Source organism: Rhineura floridana, chromosome 3, assembly GCF_030035675.1.
Source record: "Rhineura floridana isolate rRhiFlo1 chromosome 3, rRhiFlo1.hap2, whole genome shotgun sequence".
NCBI lineage: Eukaryota > Metazoa > Chordata > Lepidosauria > Squamata > Rhineuridae > Rhineura > Rhineura floridana.
This window is the reverse complement of record NC_084482.1, coordinates 52,014,361-52,033,792: the sequence shown is the minus strand read 5'-3', so window position 1 is coordinate 52,033,792 and position 19,432 is coordinate 52,014,361. Positions and strand designations below refer to the sequence as shown.

General features: G+C 43.5%; 1 protein-coding gene across 2 annotated transcripts; it reads left to right on the top strand.

Annotated features, from left to right (window-relative positions):
• The first annotated feature begins 252 nt into the window (after positions 1-252).
• Positions 253-18,910, top strand: PVALEF (parvalbumin like EF-hand containing). 2 transcript variants are annotated; one of them, XM_061615767.1, is made up of 6 exons: positions 314-358; positions 5,859-6,012; positions 13,314-13,423; positions 14,210-14,345; positions 16,297-16,412; positions 17,643-18,910. In XM_061615767.1, exons 3-6 carry the CDS (start codon positions 13,318-13,320, stop codon positions 17,687-17,689), a joined length of 405 nt encoding a protein of 134 aa, XP_061471751.1. In that variant the 5' UTR covers positions 314-358; positions 5,859-6,012; positions 13,314-13,317; the 3' UTR covers positions 17,690-18,910. The 2 variants fall into 2 exon arrangements, with proteins under 2 accessions (XP_061471750.1, XP_061471751.1); XM_061615766.1 differs by lacking the exon at positions 5,859-6,012 and having other exon boundaries at positions 253-358.
• Positions 18,911-19,432: the final 522 nt, after the last annotated feature.

Genomic DNA, 19,432 nt, shown 5'->3' with positions numbered 1-19,432 from the left:
TTGTGGAACAGAACTCAAGACTTCCTCATCTCAGCCACTTTCTTGGTTCTGCTGCATAATGGTGAACTTGGTTTGTGTGGTGAGGAGCATGCTCTGTAGATTTTGCCTTGGCCAGTATGATATCTGATGCCGAGCGTCCAGTTACCAGTGACAATTGATAATACCACATAACCCCCTAAGATGATCCATTAGCGTCTTGAAAGGACCCAGGAGAATTTCAGGATGCATCCCTGACAGGTGCATCTCACCATAAATAGCAAAGCTGAGCAAAGGGACCTGGCCCTATAAAAGCCAGGGATGTGGTTTAGCTTTACAAAAAGGAGCCTGCCAAGACCCAGTGTGAGGAAATCTGTGGCAGGTAGGTATTTCTGTGAATATATATTCAATGACTAGGGAGAGAGAAGCTAATTTATTTATACAGTTACCAGAGGGAGTGTATAGTTAGAGGAGAACAAACTGGTAGGTTTTCACAAAAGCATTAAGAGTTGCACTCAGAATATTCCTCTGGTTGGTGAAAGAGGGAATGAGTGAAACTGGTGAAGGCAGCCAGCCATTCCAGTTCAGAAAAGAAGAACAGTTTGAGAGCTTGGTAAACTGGTGGTTAGGGATACTAGCTTTGTTGAAGTTATAGTCTATGAGCCAAGAAAGGCTGTTGGCATTTAGTCAACTCACAAGGAATCCCTGTGATGCTACCTGCAACATTGGTAGGGCTATATAAAATAAACCCATCTCAGAGCTGACATTCCTGGGTATTTCAAGCACCAGGAATCAAGGTTCTGTTGCTCAAACCATTGATTGAAAGTTGTAATAAAAGAGTCAGTGGTCGTACTGCTGTGGAAAGGATTGGCAACATATAAGAAGGTAGTGGCTAACTGAATCTCTGGATTGTTTTGTTGTTTGCTTGTTTTATTTTTAGTTTGGGGAGGGGGAGGATTTTGAAAAGTGTGGGCCAGTTCACTCATCATGGTACACTCTGGGTACATGAATGAGATGAGTTCTGAATTGCTCTTCTCCTAGCACAAGTGGAAGCAACACAACCGATGAGCCTAGTGTTATGTCCAAACCGGGGTTCATTGTTTGTTTTGCTCAGTTAAACCATGATTAAGCAGGCAAGAACAAACCTTGGATTCAGATTGTAGTTGATTTGGAGCAAAACAGACCACAATCCCCAGTTTGGATGTAGTACTAAGGGATTGTGGTTTGTTGTTTGGCACTAGGCCATCTGTGTGTTCATGGTAAGCTATTGGCCATGGTTTACTCTGATGTATAAACGAGGCCTGTGTGTGATGTTTTGACCATACCCAGTGCTGCTTTTTGCCCTAGCCTGCTATTGTTCCTGCCGCTGCTACTACTTCTGCACAGTTATTCACTGCCAGGAGTACAACCTTTTAAATTAAGGCATTCAATAAAGCAGAACTTGTGAGGGGGTGGAAAATGTAGTTTTATTTTTATGCAGGAAAGACATTTAAATTATATCTCTGAAAGAACTCTGGGAGGGGTGATTTGCAAAAATGTCAATGTCGGAAAAATCCAATTCTCAAACACTAGTGATAGTTAATAAAATGTTTCATGAAGAGACCTTCAAAGATGCAAACAGACCAAGAGGCAAGTACAATATCAATGCACAAATTCAGCAAGCCCCTTTTCTAGTTCAGAGAAGTGGGCTTCCTTGCCATAGCACTATATACAATTGATACTTGAGCCTGTAAACCCCAGAGGGGTATGAAAATAAAGGGGGAGTCCAGACAAATCTCTTAGTGTCCAGTGGTGTTCATGGATAATATGGAACAGCATCTTCCAGAGTGGCAGCTGGCTTGGCAGCCAGCACTAGCTAAGATATTTTTGTCCAAATATTGGGATCACACCAGGATCCCCTTACCATGCCTTCACATGTCCAACAGATTGCTTCAGTACTTGGTTCTCAGAATAGGAAAACAACTTCTGGGGCAGTTACCTCATATGAGAACGGCTGTTCTCTCTGAATGCTCAAAAGTTGAGGGAGAAAAACTGCCCTCTCTTTTTCTAAATAAACACTTGGCAGGCAGAGTCTGACAGAAGCAGGAGTGGTCCATTGGGAAAGCTGAATTATTTAGACTGTGTGCGTAATCCTAGAACTGGTTCACATCACAAGACATTGCCTTGCGAATATAAGAGTCCCTAAGAGGAGGCAATGGAGGGGTCAAGATAAGCGTTGAAGGGAGAACTTTCTTCACAGTCCCAGCCGAGCCCCAGAAATAAACAGTCTTCTGCTAATAAGGAAGAGTGGGTGCCAGGATATACATGATTGAGCTTAAACAAAGGAAGGTGAGGAGAACTTAGGTTTTGTCAGGAGAGGCCTTCAAGCTGTTGTTGCCCTGCTCCCCAAAGTGAGCCCAGCAAGCAGAAGATTTGGAGGAGGTCTGAGGCCTACACAATTGGCTGTCAGACAGGAATCATTCAACTGCACCCTATACATCGTACATCCTAGAAGTTTAAGCTCGTGAACCACAGTGCATTGCTGGCATGGCTTCAGGAAGCAGTGTAATTTCTGTTCCTCGTTTGCTTAATACCTGGAGAGTGTTTATACTGGGCAAGACTAGGACAAAGCCCATAGGAGTGCAATAGAGTGACAATTGTACAGGGAGCTGTTTGTTTACTCTGCTAATATCCAATGATATCACTGTCATGCAGCACTGCATTTTTAGGACAATTGGGAGAGGCACTGGCACTTTGGGCAGGCTTTGCAAACAACAGATTTCAAAGGCACTCACTCAAAGACCCATCCTCCTGTGGGGAAGGTCATTAGTAAACAAAATGATCAGATCAGTATGGATACCTCACTGTCCTTTAAGTACAGTACATGGCCGATCTAGCTTGGCAACTTCTTAACCTGGTCTAGTCTGGTTGCCCCTTCAGGTCACTGATATGCTGCCTCCACTCTTCTGAAGCCATGTTGTATGGGAACCTATTTCTCCTCCAAGTACAGGAACCCTCTAATACACTGCTCCAGTCCTTTCTTCTAGACATAACAAGATGCTTGCAGTCAACCATAGCTGCAGTCTAGCAGTATTAACAATCCCTACAGTATTTCTTCAAAGGCTGAATGATAGTTTTTACTTCTGAGAACTTCGTGTAAAATAAGTTCTATCTGGTGAATGCTGATGTCATAACAAACTGAACTCAAACACCGTGATGCTATGCTAAGAAGGCAAGACAAGTCGAGCAATGGAGATTGTGTGGGTGGTTTGTCTGCAAATGCATCTGTCTGGTGCACCCAGAATATTAATCTCTCCTATTAATCTCTCCTATAGAATGCAACAAAATTCACTGTAGATGTGAATTTGAAATGTTGTTTTGATTGTGTCGTTGCAGCCAGGGACAGAAATGGCAATATTCTTTTTCTGCATTAAGCAGAGCTTATCTGGGGCTTATCATAAGCCTGCATATCTTTTATCTAACTCAGGACGCAGTAGCCAGCGTGGTACCCTCTGTTTCTGGCTTGCAATTCCCATCATCCCTGACATTGGCCATGTTGGCTGGGACTGATGGGAGGTGGAGTCCAACAAAAACTGGAGGCGGGCACTTCTCTGGCTACCCTTGACCTAAGCCTGCAAGGAACCCTTAGTGTTTTTCCTAACATTTACAGCCTAGTTTATCTGATATTCTTTAATATGAACTGACTGACCATGATTTAGGGGTGGCATGACCACCTGGCAGCCTGTGAGCTGCATGCAGTTTTATCTGACCCCTGGAGAACCTGCTAGAGATGTGCCAGAAAGTTCTCCTATGGTTTCAAGTGGAAGAAGGGGGGGAAATGGGGACTGTCTTTCTGCCTAGGCCTGGTTTTCTATCATGCACAGCATAGGCTATGTTTATAAGTTCCTGCATCATGCCAGTCCACATTATGCATAATCAAATGTTGACACTTCCACAGTCTATAAGACATACATCACTCATCATTTCCTAATGGAGAAGAAACACCACACCCTCAGGAATGGACCTTCTTGATTCCTGGTCCTGTGATTGAAATGGAAGCCGGTCTTGTCTTTTCTCCTTTTCAATAAAGGAGTCTTCTCTTTTATCAGTCATATTTCTTTGTAATCAAGCATTTTGCAGAGTTGTTGTTGTTAAATGAAGTGTACAATGCAGAGTTTGGGAAGTGAGAGTGACTCACCCAGGAGTTAAGCTTGGCTGGCAGACATTTGGCTGCTAGCAAAGGGGAAAGAGCCAAAGAGACTGAGCTCAGGCAGCTTGATTGGCAAGATGAGCAACTAGCTCAGTGCATTTACTGGAATTTACTGGATTTACTGGAATTTGAAATCCGCCTGTGGTTTTAGCAGGCAATCGAAAGCTTCCTTTCCTTGGATAAAACTAAAAGATAATCTTTGTAAATAGCATGACTTAACCATGTGGGACTGAATTCAACCACATACACATGAATATATCTCCCAGGATTCACTTTTGTGAAGGTAAATGGTTTCAGAAATGGACCGTAGGTACTAGACACCCCCTTCTGGTGTGGAGATGGAATGAGCTAGTACACCTAGTGGCTTGTCCTAGGAGCACAGGAACAGATCTGAATGGGGTCCTAAAGATGTTGTCTAACTTATAGGTCTTCAGCCAATGGGTTGGGACCCACAGGTGGGTTGCAGCAAAGCTGTTGCCTCTAACGTTGGGACTCCAGCTCAGGCTGATTAGACCAAAGGAGAACTACATGCAATGTCTGGGCTAGGATGCATTATTCTGATGAGACACTCATTTTATCAATTTCCATGAGTGCTGTCATGTGGAAGGAGTAAAGCATAAGGCTTTTTTAGTAAGATACATATTTCTGGCCAACCATATGCCTCACCTTCCTATAGCTGTGCTCTGTATGGAGCAAGGGCACTCTGTTCACTTTGTAGTCTATTACTCTGACTTTCTAGACTTCTCCCAGAATGGAAGTATGCTGGGGGCTAGAGCTGCGGTGAGATAGCTTGGTTGCCCAGTGGCTGCCACCATGACAGCAGCTGGGGGCCCAAACAGTGACAAGGAAATAGGTTCTGAACACGTAAAAGTGAGATGATTGTCTCAAGGAAAAGTGCTCACAAGACTGTTCTGGAGTTCTTGAGAAAGAAATCATCAACATACGCTTCTTTATTTCGCAACTCATTGTGGCTTTTAAGATTGGCATACTTTGTAGATGTGTTCAGCTGCTTGAATGAAATACCTCAATGTAAGGAAGAAATGTTACAATGCTTAACTCTGTTTTAAAAACAGGCATTAAAAAAAAACCCTGCTGAAACTGGTTAATACGTTAATCGGAAAATGCCATTAAGTGTAAGGCAGGCCATGTGATACTCTCAGTTCTGTCCACTCACTGCCCTCTGCATCTGCTGTCAGAGGTGGGTGCCTTACCCTGCCACAGTTTGGCCCTGTCTATCAGCTGTAAGGTGTCCATGTGACCTACTTTACAGGGGACTGTCCCCCTATTTGAAAGAGTCCTATATTTGAAGGACTTCCTGCCCAAATCCAGATTAAAGATAAAGAGTCTTATGCCGCAGACACTCTAGCTGCTTCAAAAGCAGCCAGAACATTTTCTCTGGTTTCAGTTTAAAATGTGTTCAAAATGCATTTGCCCATGGCTGGACACATCTACCTTCCCCACTGCTGATTAGGACTGCCCACAGCAAAGCATTGGGCCAATAATTGTGTCTGCCTGAGCCTACAGAAAAGCGTTTTCATTGGACACTCCTGGAGTGAAAACGGGGTTGATGGCCAATCAGTTCTGAAGTCTGCTTTAAGCTGGCTTAAAGATAAAATGTGCTGGAGTTGCAACCTCTGAGGTTTTGGAGTAAAAGGGGTGGCGTTTTACTTGCATGGTGTATCCCCGCATTCAGAAAGCAGAGGCGAAGGTGCACTGAAGCCAGCAAAACTGCAAGTGCGTCTGTACCCTTAAGAAGGGAGGGCAAGGGCCTCGAAGTTCCTCAACAGTTAGCTAGCACCTGGACAGCACAGCAGACTGACCAAGCACACAGGTCACTATGACGAGAGGTACTATATTTTATTTAAATTATTGTAATTATTTCTGGATTTTCACTTATACTCATATGCAAATTTTATGTTAATATGTATCCTCTTTTTAGGGGATGCATTTCTTTTTTTTCTTTTTTCTTTTGGTGGCATGCAAGTGGCCACCCTCCTTAGCTTCAGGATGATCCTGGCTTCATGACTTAAATGTTAGACATGCATACTAGTGAGCTGTACGCTGAGCCAGCCATTGATCTTGCCTTATCACCTCTCACATGCTTCTTATGGGCTAGACATCTTTAAAACACACACCAATCTCTACATGATCATTCATGCATTTGTTTGTTTATTAATTTAAAAAAGGAAACATTTTTGAATTACAAATTATTCTGGGGATTGATAGAAGGTGAGGTTTGTTGGTAACATCATGCAGGGGGCAGCCAATCAGTGCCTTGTGCAGCTGGCTTTCATTCATGCTTACAGAACCATTTTTAAAAGCATTTGACAGAGCAGTAGAAAGGAAAGATGCAATTGGACTGCATGCTGAGAAAGTGCTTCAAGAGTGATCCCACTGCTCTAAAAATGTATGGCTTCCTTCACCCTCAACAAGGGGTGTGGGTGGAGGAGGATGCATCTTGGCCTATACAGATAGAAGAAATCAAATTGCCAGTATGCAAGGTTTCCTTCAGTCCCATCCCTCTCCACTAATCAGCTGGCCAGAAAGCATTTTAGCTATTCTAAATTAGTGCACCTGGATCCATGTAAGACTTAACAGCCTAATAATCATTTTAAAGTGTCTTTTTTAAAAAAAAAAGAATAGTTTTGGTACGATTACTAGCTTACTTGCTTCAGAAGGGAGTGGAAGGCAGACAAAGGAAAACAGCATGTAGAGAAGAGACCAGTAATAATGAAGAAAAGGGTTTCGTTTCTTATAAGAGTGGCCCTATTTTGATCTGTGAAATGTTCATAGAGTTGCAGGGGAACAGTGTAAAAACTGGAACGGAACAGGCTGGAATGGGCCCTTTATAAAAGAATTTGATGCCAAAAACACTGGGATGTGTTAGAGACACTTGAGAACAACATTTAGGAACAAAAACCATTCCGATAGGATTTTATTAACCCTTTAACAACCAAAATGCCCTCCAGAACGGAATGAAACAGCCTGGAACGGCAACTTCCCAGCGAGCCAGACCTCCAAAATTCACCAGTCCCACATGACTACATGGGATGCATGCAATAAGACACAAAACGTCCACGCAAACCACGTTCTGGTACCCGTTCCGGGCTATAATACGCTGGCTCATTGGGAAGTTGCCGTTCCGGGCTGTTTTACGTAAAAGTGTATTATAGCCTGGAACGGGTATCGGAACATCGTTTGCGTGGAAGTTTTGTGTCTTATTGCATGCATCCCATGTAGTCATGTGGGACTGGTGAATTTCGGAGGTCTGGCTCGCTGGGAAGTCACCGTTCCGGGCTGTTTCATTCTGTTCTGGAGGGCATTTTGGTTGTTAAAGGGTTAATAAAATCCTATCGGAATGGTTTTTGTTCCTAAATGTTGTTCTCAAGTGTCTCTAACACATCCCAGTGTTTTTGGCATCAAATTCTTTTATAAAGGGCCCATTTCGGCCTGTTCCGTTCTGGCTTTTACACCATCCCAGTTGCAGGTGGCCCTCCAGATGTTGTCAGACTCCAGCTCCAAACAGCTGTAGCCAGCATGGTCAGTGGACTCAGGATTTATCTGAGTTATAGTCCAGCAACATCTGGAGCACCATAGGTTCTTCCACCCTGATTTAAATATTGGGAGTCTGCATCTCTGCCTTTAGTATTATTTCTCATTGGTGTGAATTTACCAGTTCATTCCTTGCCTTGCTCCAAGGCAAAGTGGCTTCTATAGACACCACTGGTTTGCAAATATTGTACTATGCCTAGAGCGTCATCTTATACATGGGGCTTTGCCTCTGCTGCCATTTCCTCTCCTCTTAGTTGTGGCCCATTGTCCTCAATACCACCTATGTGGAGCCTAGTGATGGATTCATCTAGAAGTCACTCATTGCTTGCCACTTTGGTGTCACCAATATGCATGTTAGCAAATTGCTAACCACCCGGCAACGATCATGCAATTACTGTCCTGTGCATACAACTGCTTCCATAATCTAAAGAATGTTCATTTATCATCTCAGTGTTGGAGGGGATGTGGGCTGCTTGGGAGTTTCTTTCATATGTGGTGGTTGTGTCCCGTGGTCCAAACCTTTTGGTAATGGGTGTTTCAGGAGATCTTAGTTATACTTCAACTCATCTCGATGGCCCCAGGGCTTGCCTTAATTTCTATATTTCCAGATGAGCTTCTAAACCTTACACATAAAAAAACTCTTATTTTTTTAGCGGCTACTAAGGTAGAGGTAGCACATTATTGGAAGTACTCATCTCCTTTTACAATGGCAGGTTGGTGGGGGAAAAGTGTGAGTTTTCGCATTAGCAGAAAAGTTAACTGAGAGGAATCGGTCATTGAGACGTGTGAAGATAAAAGAGACTTTTGAAGAGGTCTAGCATTCTTTTATTGTATATGTGGTACAGAAAGATGAAATGATATTGCCACAACTGTCACAAAAAAATTCACAAAGATACTGACTAATGTGTTCACTTAGTGCTTATACTTGTTTTTGGTCTCTTACTGTAATAATTGGGAATTGTATTGAGTTAATTGTTAATTTTTTAAAAGTTCCTTTATCCACAGTATATTCAGTTCAGTCAAAAGAATAGGCAAAGGAATTATTGTCAAAGCACCACAAGGCACAATAAGACTCTTCCGGAATCAGGAGTCCACCTCACCGAATCAGGTCACAGCTGTGATTATCAGGTGTTTGTTTCATCCCTTTCCTGTTTTTCATAGCTCTTTGCTCTTGCCATGGTTTATCACACTCGGGATAACTCCCGCTCCTTTAACAGCTGTCTGATAGGCAGAAATTAAGTGAGCCTGCTTTTGCTTTTAAAGGGGGAAAGATGCACACAATGCATTTCACCAGGTTAGGAAAGGCTGCCCTCAATTGTTCTTTTGTGAGTTTGGAATAGATTCAGCTTCAGGACTCCGCTGTGGGTCCCAATGTAGCAAGAGCTTTAGCTTAGCAAATTTCTTTGCCAGAAAGAACCTTCTGGCATGACAGTCACATACAATTGTTTGCATGCAGAAAGGTCCTATGTTCAGTCCCTGGTGCATCTCCAGTAAAAAGGATCAGGTAGCAGGAAAGGCCTTTGCCAGACAGTTATAGAATCATAGAATAGAATCATAGAATCATAGAGTTGGAAGGGGCCTTGTAGGCCATCGAGTCCAACCCCCTGCTCACAGCAGGAAATCCACAGCTAGAGCATCTCCCGCAGATAGCTGTCCAGCCTCTGCTTGAAGACATCCAGCGAAGGGGATCCCACCACCTCCCTAGGCAGTTGGTTCCATTGCCGAACTGCCCTTACTGTCAAGAAGTTCCTTCTAATGTCCAATCTGAATCTTCGCTCCTGCAACTTAAAACCATTAGACCTAGTTCTACCCTCTGGGGCAGCAGAGAACAAATCTGTACCCTCCTCTATGTGACAGCCCTTCAGGTACTTAAAAGAGTGTAATCATGTCACCCCTCAGCCTTCTCTTCACCAGACTGAACATGCCAAGTTCCTTCAACCTTTCCTCATAAGACTTGTTCTCCATACCGGCTATCATCCTCGTCGCCCTCTTCTGAACCCGCTCTAACTTGTCTATATCTTTCTTAAAATGAGGAGCCCAGAACTGAACGCAGTATTCCAGATGAGGCCTGACTAATGCAGAATATAGTGGGACTATTACTTCCCTCGACCTGGAAACTATAGCTCTGTTTATGCAGCCCAAAACCGCGTTTGCCTTTTTTGCCGCAGCGTCACACTGCTGGGTCATGTTCATCTTGCGATCCACTACAATTCCAAGGTCCTTCTCACACGCACTACTGCTAAGCTGGGTATTTCCCATCCTGTACCCGTGCATTTTGTTTTTGTGGCCTAAATGCAGAATCCTGCATTTGTCTTTATTGAATGTCATTTTATTAATTTCAGCCCAATTTTCTAGTCTATCCAGGTCCCTTTGGATTTTATTCCTGTCTTCCATTGTGTTAGCTATCCCTCCCAGTTTCGTATCATCCACAAACTTCATAAGGTTTCCCTCCACCCCATCATCTAAGTCATTGATAAAAATGTTGAAGAGTATCGGCCCCAGGACAGAACCCTGCGGCACTCCACTCGAAACCTCCTTCCAATCCGAAGCAGAGCCACCGATGACCACTCTTTGAGTACGGTTTTCCAACCAGTTGTGAATCCACCTGACAGTATTTCCATGTAGTCCGCATTTGACGAGTTTGCTAATCAAAAGGTCGTGGGGGACTTTGTCAAATGCTTTGCTGAAATCTAAATAGATGACATCTACAGCATTTCCACCATCTACTAAGCTAGTGACCCGATCAAAAAAAGAGATGAGATTAGTTTGACAGGATTTTTTCTTGACAAACCCATGCTGGCTCCTACTAATCACAGCATTGTCATCTAGATAGTTGCCAATGGACTCTTTTATTATCCGTTCTAATATCTTTCCCGGTATTGAAGTCAGACTGACTGGCCTGTAATTCCCCGGATCTTCTTTTTTACCCTTTTTAAAGAGCGGGACGAGGTTTGCCCGTCTCCAATCCTCCGGCACCTCTCCTGTTGTCCAGGATTTCTCAAAGATGATGGCAAGAGGTTCCGAGAGTACATCCGCAAGTTCCTTCAATACTCTGGGATGCAGTTCATCAGGCCCTGGAGATTTGAACTCATTTAGGTTAACTAGGTATTTCCTGACTATCTCCTTATCAATCTCGAACTGCAGTCCCGACCCCTTACTGAGATTGCTACCGATGCAAGGTTGCACACTGTTCCCTTCTTGGGAGAAAACGGAGGCAAAGTAGGTGTTGAGCAGTTCTGCTTTTTCCTCATTATCTGTCAACATTTTGCCATCCTCATTGAGCAGCAGTCCCACCGTTTCCTTGGTCTTTCTCTTGCTTCGAACATATCTGAAAAACCCCTTTTTGCTGTTCCTCACTTCCCTCGCCAGCCTCAGCTCATTCTGGGTTTTAGCTTTCCTTACGCTATTCCTGCAAGCCCGAGCCGCTCGTCGGTACTCTTCCTTGGTGATGCGTCCTTCCTTCCATTCTTTATACATGCTCTTTTTTACTTTTACCTCCTCCACCAGTCTTCCATGTAGCCACATTGGCTTTTTCCGATGTCTTCCATTTTTCTTCCTCTTTGGAATTGTTTGCGATTGCGCTTTTTGTAATACGTTCTTCATGAACTCCCACGCTTCTTGGGCTCCTTTTTTCGTTAGTCTATCTAGCCACGGGATCCTACCCATCATTTCCCTGAGCTTGCTAAAATCAGCTTTCCTGAAATCCAAGGTCCATATTTGACTATATTCTTCTTTGGCTTTCCCCAGAATCACGAATTCCAGCATTACGTGGCCACTTTCCCCCAAGGTACTGACCACTTTAATTCCCGTGACCAATTCGTCCGTGTTAGTTAAGATCAGGTCCAGGATTGCCGATCCCCTTGTTCCTTCTTCTACTTTTTGAAAGAGGAAATTATCAGCAAGGCCCATCAGGAATTTGTTGGAGGCTTTGTGCTTCGCAGAGTTTGTCTCCCAGCAGATATCCGGGTAGTTGAAGTCCCCCATCACTACTACTTCTTGCCTCCTTGAGATTTCAGAGATTTGTTTGACTACAGTTACTACAAGGGCCAGTAGTAGCCAACTTGGTGCCCTCAGTATGTTGTTGCACTACAACTCCCATTATCCCTGATCACTGGCCATGCTGGCTGGGGTTGATGGGAAATGGAGTCGAACAACATGTGGAGGGCATTAGCTATTCCTAGAATAGGCAACACTGGGTTACATGGAGAAACAGTGTCACCTGGCATGAAGTAGCTTTCCATGTACCTACTTTTTCACCTAAAAGAGAAAATAAGGAGTGAATGTGGCAAACAGGTATTTAAGAACAGGTGTATCATAAAAATACATTGATCAGGGATGTTGGGATTGCCTGTGCTCCCTGCTGAGTAGGGCTTCATAGCATGCCCAGGTCTGGTGCTGCATAATATATGAAATGGTCCTTAGTGTTGGGTTTGATTTATCCTTCTCTGAGCACAGACAGCACTTTCCCTCTATAGAACTACACAGGTGTACATCATTATTATTTAATGTATTTTATTAAACTTATATCCCGCTCTTTTTCCGAAAGGACCCCAGGGTGGCAAACAAGTGATAAAACAATCAAAACATCTAAAAACAATTTCAGCACAGATGCAGACTGTATGTGCATCATGCGGAAGTATCACATGTGTGTCTATTTTGGATTTTGGAGGGTGTGCCTTCCTTTGAGATGAGTACATATTTGGAGACCCCTACTGATTCCAGTTTCCCTGTAAGCGTAAGCCTGGAAATAATAGATGCATAGGGTCCTCGTGTACACTGGTGTACTTAAGGGTGTGTTTTTTCTGACATCAGTGTAAACCTATGTCAGGAAATGTCATGTGTAAAGGTGTAGGAGAATGGCTAAGAGAGTAGGTACCCAGTTTAAAATATCCCCTTTCTTACAATCTTATTAGCTGGCCTTAGGCTTAGTCTACAATTTCCAGTAATATTGGCCTATCCCAATATTGGTGTAGTGAGAGGCTAAAGAAAAGATTGATATCACAATCCTATACAGTACATACTTACTTGGAAGCAAGCCCCATTGAACACAGTGGGACTTATTTCTGAGTAAGCATTAAACAGGCTTGCACAGCAAGTCAGGAAATTCCCAGTTTGAATTTCATTTCTGCCATAAAGCGAGTCACTCTTGGACTCATTCCCCTGTCCCACCCCATCTGCAATATGGGGAATAATAATAGTAATAATGCTGATGCTGACTTACCTTACAGGGCTATTGTAAGGATTATAACTCAAGAATGCATGCAAAGTACCTTGAATATTTGGAAGTGCTGCACAAATATTAATTTGTGATTATCTTATAGGGCTGTTGTAAGGATTTACAAGAAGTTTTGTGAACTGCTTTCTATGCTGGAATGTGCTTTACAAGCACTCTTTTGAAGCAGTCCTGAGATTCACCTGCTGCTTTTTAGATGCTGGGATTTGTTTCTGTTTTCCCCCTCTTGTCAGAGAAGGTGTTTGGAGGAGGTTATGGTGAGTCAAGGGGAATGCTCAAGTCAGGCTAGCGTTGCTGATGTGTATGTGTGATATACAACAGCATTGTCTTACGTTCACGTTCCATTTCTTGTGCGAGCAACAGCAGTATGGAGAACGATTTTAATTGCCAAATGAAGAAGATGGCCTTGGCCATGGGTGCATCCCTGACTGACAAGGATCTTGACCTGCTGCCTTCAGACATGAGGCATCATGGTAAGGAACAGAGGGAACAGAACTTGGAAGCACTTAAAAACAGATACATTCAGCAGATACTGAGATTAGCTCACTTGGAGCAACAAGCACTCCTCATTTCTGTACACTGACTTCCAAGCCCACAGTCCACATACGCCTCCCCCAATATCCCCCTCAAATTATTTTTTAAAAACATTTGTACTGTCTGCTCCCATACGTCTCCTGATGTGATGCTGTGATGTCAAAAGGTTGTTCGCAGCTCCCCAAATGTGTCTACTTTTTTAAACATTGAAATTAAACAATACTTTTTTTTTACTGACTACTCCTATAGGTATCCCACTGTGATGCCAAAAGGTTTTTGTGACCCCTCCCAAATCACCAAATATGTTTTTTAAAAATAAAAAGTTGGCCACACCTGTTTTTCTACTTCAGCCATGCCCACTTTGACATGTGGTCCCCAGAAGATTGACAATGGGACAATGCTGTCCTCAGCCCCAAAAGAGGGGTTAAATAATCTGCAAGAGATCATGAATATGAATTGTAACCCTAAATAAATATAACCCTTGGGTCAACTTCCAGGGCTGCATTCTTTGTCTAGAGGTTACTTTTCTTCTTGTATATTTGCTTCTGGCTTGAGTCCTCCCCCTGCACCAAGAAAACCTGGGACTCTTAATTTGGAAATCTAAGTAGCTACAGTATATACAAAATCAGAGCTTACTTACTGCACTTCTATAAAGTCCTACAGCACAAATCCACTATATCTTAGCAAAGTAGTTTTTGAATTGAAAGCTACCCAATCTGTTGCAGCTTCATTCAACTACACAAAGTTCTTTGAATACATGCAGAAGTTTCTGACGTCAGAGGAGCGGGAGATTCACTTGCGAAAGGCCTTCCAAGTGCTTGACAAGGATGGGAGTGGCTTCATTGAGTGGAATGAAATCAAGTGAGATAACTTTGCTCTCAAATGTTTGTTGTAAATGTCAGGAGGAGGTGCTGCTCTGGGCTCCTACTGGGAGGAAGGGCGGGATATAAATCAAATAATAAATAAATAAATAATAAACATGGGAAGACATAAGGTGACTACCAACATTAGCCAGACTAGACCCACTGATACCAATGGACTTAAGTTCATTTATGGCTAATGTTGGGTATCACCCATTCATTCTTCCTACAACATAGAAGAATCCCTACACAACACAAAATTTTGAGAAGGTATCACTCTATAGATTATAACTTCAGACTGACAAGCTGAAAAGGATCTCAGGTAGCTGGGCTTGTTTGAGATCTGGAAGTGATTGTTTGGGAACCAGCTGCTCCATAGGGTTGCCAATATATCAAGGAGAACTGGTGAGACCCGGGGTTCATTCACATGGGAGCTGAACTCCATTTTAAAGACAAAGCTTTTTCCATCGCGATGGGAGTTTAAAGATCACACTTCCTACCTTCCAATCACTGTTTTCCATTCATACTGAAAGGAAAGAGTCAATCACGTAGCTTCCTAATGACTATGCCCTCTTAAGCTCAAACTATCTCTTCCTCTGGTTACCTTGGCAACTGAGCATGCTCAGTTTGTTCTAGAGTAAGTTTCATAAAAAAAGACAAAATCCTTGTATTTTCAGAATCCAGCAGAAATACAAATATTTGTTTGAACAATGTTGTGCTTTTTTGCACAGGGGGGAAAGAAAAAAAAGTACCATTTGCAGCAGGCTTGCAGAATGGAAGCCAGCAAGAAATGACATAACAAAGGGAGGAGGAGGGAGTGGGTGTGGACTCACAAAAGCATCGGAGCTAAGCGTCTACAAGCCCCCGGAGATACGACATACAGACGGTTTTTCCTTCCCTTTTCAGATTAAAATTGGATTGATTTGCTGCAGATTAGAAGCTAAAAGCATCAGGATGCCTTCCCTTTGCCTCCTATGTCATGTGATCGCTTTAAATTAAATGGGCATGCAAGTAGAACCCATCTCACATTAAATCGCCATGTGAACTGGCCCCCACAGTGTTGGATAATTAATTGCATATAACCAATGCTTTCCCATTACCACATAGGTCACTTTACCAGTTGAAATAATACTACTCCTTTTTGATGTGCCTTAGTTGCTACACCCCCTTTGATGCACTTTTGCACATCATATTACCCTCCCTACAGCAACCCACCCACACCCACAGGAGAGGCTTGCTTTGAGCTGAGCTGCTGCTTGACTGCCATTTTTCTCAGACTCAAAAGGGTTAATTCTGCTAAGGTGGAGCTGAGGCTTTGTACCCTGTCCATCCCCACCCTATGTGTCCAGGTGCAAAAAACAACCAAACCCTGCTTGCAATTACTATTGCAGAAAATGTCAGCAGCACTTGCTACTTCTTTCATCCTAGCATGGCCAGCTGCCCCTGCTGAAACCCACTTTTGTCCATAACAATTATAAACTCTGTCCTGTATTCTGTCTGCTCATTTTAGCTAAGATGACTAAGACACATCATGCGTACTTAGCTATAGGTATCCAAATCTGTCACCAGTTAAGCTTTGACCCCTTTTTTGGCTGGAGTCCTTTATTCCAAAGCAGGAGAAAAGAGATGTCCCAGGAGAGCAGAGGTTTCAGGGAAAAGATGCTGCCTGTCTGCCACCTGAGATATGGAAAAATAGCCCATTGGTTAGAACAGGCATAGGGAAATGGTGGCCCACCATCTGTTGTTGGACTACAACTCCTACAATCTCTTGCCATTAACTATGCCATCTGGGGCTGATGGCGTTACAAGTTCCCATCCCTGAGCTAGAATATCCTGCAAAACTAGAAGCCTTAGATGTGGTACTGTCTCTGCTTCTGGCTGAAGAGTAATCTCAGCCACACATTTCCACTTTCTCTCTCTCTGCTGGCTCAGTTTGTCCCTCCTGTCTATAGGTACATCTTATCCACAGTGCCCAGCAACATGCCAATGATGCCATTATCAGATGAAGAGGCTGAAGCCATGATCCAAGCAGCTGACACAGATGGGGATGGACGGATTGATTTTCAAGGTGAGCATAGAATGTATCATGGCAATAATGACTGCATGTCTGACTATAGCACTGGGGACTCTGGGGCTCAGAACCAGGGAGTGGCCTAAGGATAGCCAGTCTTGCTTAGAAATGGGTGGGTCTACCTATCCAGTTGCTTGTATCCAATATTGTTAAAGGAAAGGTGTGAAAGTCTGAGCAAATGGGAAATGAGACAGTAGGGCTCCTGCTGCAACTTGACCACCACATCTAGGTCTGGTCCTGAAGCCATTGCTAGAACCAGGTATTCTGAAGAGATGCATGGCAACCTTACTAAAATGGTTAATGAAAAACTATGGGGACAAGCTGCCCTGGAAGAGGATGGAGACTGGAAGCAAAATGGGGGGATCCTCTGACCTAGACATACTGTGGCTGCTTTGGTAAGCAATACAGGTCAAACAGGTTGCCTGTCTACCGGCACATGCTTATTTGGCTGGCCAGCCCTAGTATTAGGCAGAGTGTGGTAACTATTTCAGGCAGCAAATGCCAAGGGATGGCAACAGCCTCCCCACCATTCCCCCTGAGCCCCCTACGCTAGCCTTCTCTGTATCTCCTAAGCTAGTCTGCTGCCCTCAAGTATAGTTGAGGTGATGTTGCCCAATTACCAGTGTTTATCGAAGATTCCACTGCCCATGTCATTGGAGTTTATCTGTAGAATTGGGAGCAGGGAAACATTTTGTCCCTCATTTCAGGCAGCAAAACATTTTGCATCAGGCTAGCAACAGCTAGGATAGACAGACTGGCTCCCCTTCCCTTCATATTACTGCACAAATAGTCGAGAGTGCCAGACTAGAGCCAATCTAGGGCTGCTTTACATGTTATAGCACCAGGTGGAGGCCACTTAAAATGGCTACGTATAGTACATTGTCATCAAGTTATGAAGCTGATTGGGTAGAACCAGACATTATTTCTGAAGAAAATGGCCCCAGGAAAGAAATGCTTCCCCTAAATAAAGGGTTGTGCTGCCTTATCAGAAAAGTGGCCTCCATCCATGGACTCTTTCTTAGGCTCAGGCTTTGGGATAGTGCAGTGTAGCAGAGAGGAAGCTTATGTTTCATAGGGTTGGGCAGATGGTGGCCCCCAAAATTCATAAAGTAGCGCTTGCTTATTAATTTATTTTTAAAAAAGGAAGACAAAAAGCTGTTGAATGACTGCCTTAAATAATCCACCCTCCCCAGATCTATCCACTTCACCTAACTGTTTCCATTGCAGAGTTTTCTGATATGGTCACAAAGGAGAAGGTTCCAAAGAAGAAGTAGATGAGTGGAAGATGAGTTGTCTCCTGCTTTCCTAACTCAAGAGTGTCATGTTGGGGGGAGGGGGGAGGTTCTTGGAGCTTGTCTGTCTGTGATCATGTTGCTCTTGTCGAAAGATCTCTCCCTGTCGTCATTATTTTTTTGCAGCTTGCTGTCAGGTCACTAGGGAGGGGGGAGAAATTCAATTCAGTTCAGATTTAAAGCTGAATTTCTTAAATTTGCAATTTCTGAGACACGATGACAACCAAAACACAGCTACCCTTCGAAATTCACGCTTATCTGAATTTTGCAATGAAGTTCTCCAACCAGTTTACTACAAAAATGTATAAATTACGGGAGTGTGCGTAAAATGAACATATTGGTGAAAATATCACAAAACAGTATAAAATATTTGGATGAATTGGTTGCCAAAAATGAGTACATTAGTAAAAACTGCATATAAAAATGTATTTATTAGGAGAAATTAACACTACAATGCTGAAGAATTTTCATGGACTTTTAAAAAAAAATCCTCAAATTGGTGCAGAAATGCAGAGAACCAAATTTAAAATTAGAAAGTGAGAAACTGAGAGAAATTGACAGATCCTTCCATGCCTTCAGGGCAACCGAGAGAGGTCACTGTAGAGTATGGGGTTGGGATATCCCCACTGAGGACAGAATGAATCAGAATGTGTTGCCTGGGCTCTCTTCTCATTGGGGAGAAAGTCAGATGGTCATGAAATGCCTCCCAGCCCTTGAATAATTTCCTTCCAGGCCCCCAGGCTACCTGCCCCGGATCAATTACGTCTCACTAGGCCCAGCAATGGAAGACTTTAGTACAATAGTAGCAGAGAGAGAGAGAGCAGCTCTCCAAATCCCCAGGGCAATTATTGCTACAGAGCCCTTCCTGCTTCCCCTACTTTGTTGCGAGCCATACCTCAGCCCTTGTTGATCAAATTTAACTGTAGCCTGGCTCCTCCTCCCTTTGCCTTGAACTGTCTGTTTTTAATTGGGAAATTTGTCTGGCTGCCTGACAGCCAATGAGGATGTGCTATGGCCAACATGAGAGTTAAGCGAATGGGATGCGACTCTGAATGTTTTATAAACCTCCCGCTGCCCATCTCCTAATACCATATTCTCATTCTCTCTCAACCCCATTGCTAGCCTACCAGTAAGGAAGAGCCCTAGTAGGGTTTTTTTTTTGTCATCTCCTGTTTGAGACAAATAAAGCCTTTCTTCTGTTTACCTTATTGGCTGCTGTGTCCTTTGTTTTGACTCTGCATTTTGGTTTGACCTTCCCTAGGGTCTAGGGGACAGGGAAGGAAACTAGCAATAGGTGTGTGAAGACCCCCAAACAAAGTCTCTTATCCTCCTGTGACAAAGGCTCCTGCTTTCCTTGGCAAACCAAGCCTCAGCACCAAGGCAGATTCTGAAGGTCCACTGCTAATGCTATGGGCCACCTTTTGGTGCCAATGAGAGGGAAGGGAAAATTCCTCCCAAACACACATGCTAGTTTCCAGTGGTGGCTGGTTCTCATTGGGACTGGTAAGGTGGAATGCAGAGAGGCCAACAGGAGGTGAAGCCAGAGCCAATGACAGACAGGCCCAACTAATTCTTGTTTTGCCCCCACCTTACTACTTGCTGAGTTCTACAATGGCAAGTGTGGGGAACCTTTGGCCCTCCAGATGTTGCTGAAGTACTACTCCCATCAGCCCTAGCAAGCACAGCCATTGGCCATGGCTGACGGGAGTTGTAGTTCAGCAACAT

Bases quoted from the DNA above. Each gene is read 5' to 3' on its own strand.
- PVALEF (XM_061615766.1), top strand. From the start codon at position 13,318: ATGGAGAACGATTTTAATTGCCAAATGAAGAAGATGGCCTTGGCCATG. The intron at 14,346-16,296 runs GTGAGATAACTT...TCCTGTCTATAG, and splicing joins ATTGAGTGGAATGAAATCAA to GTACATCTTATCCACAGTGC. The intron at 16,413-17,642 runs GTGAGCATAGAA...TTTCCATTGCAG, and splicing joins TGGACGGATTGATTTTCAAG to AGTTTTCTGATATGGTCACA.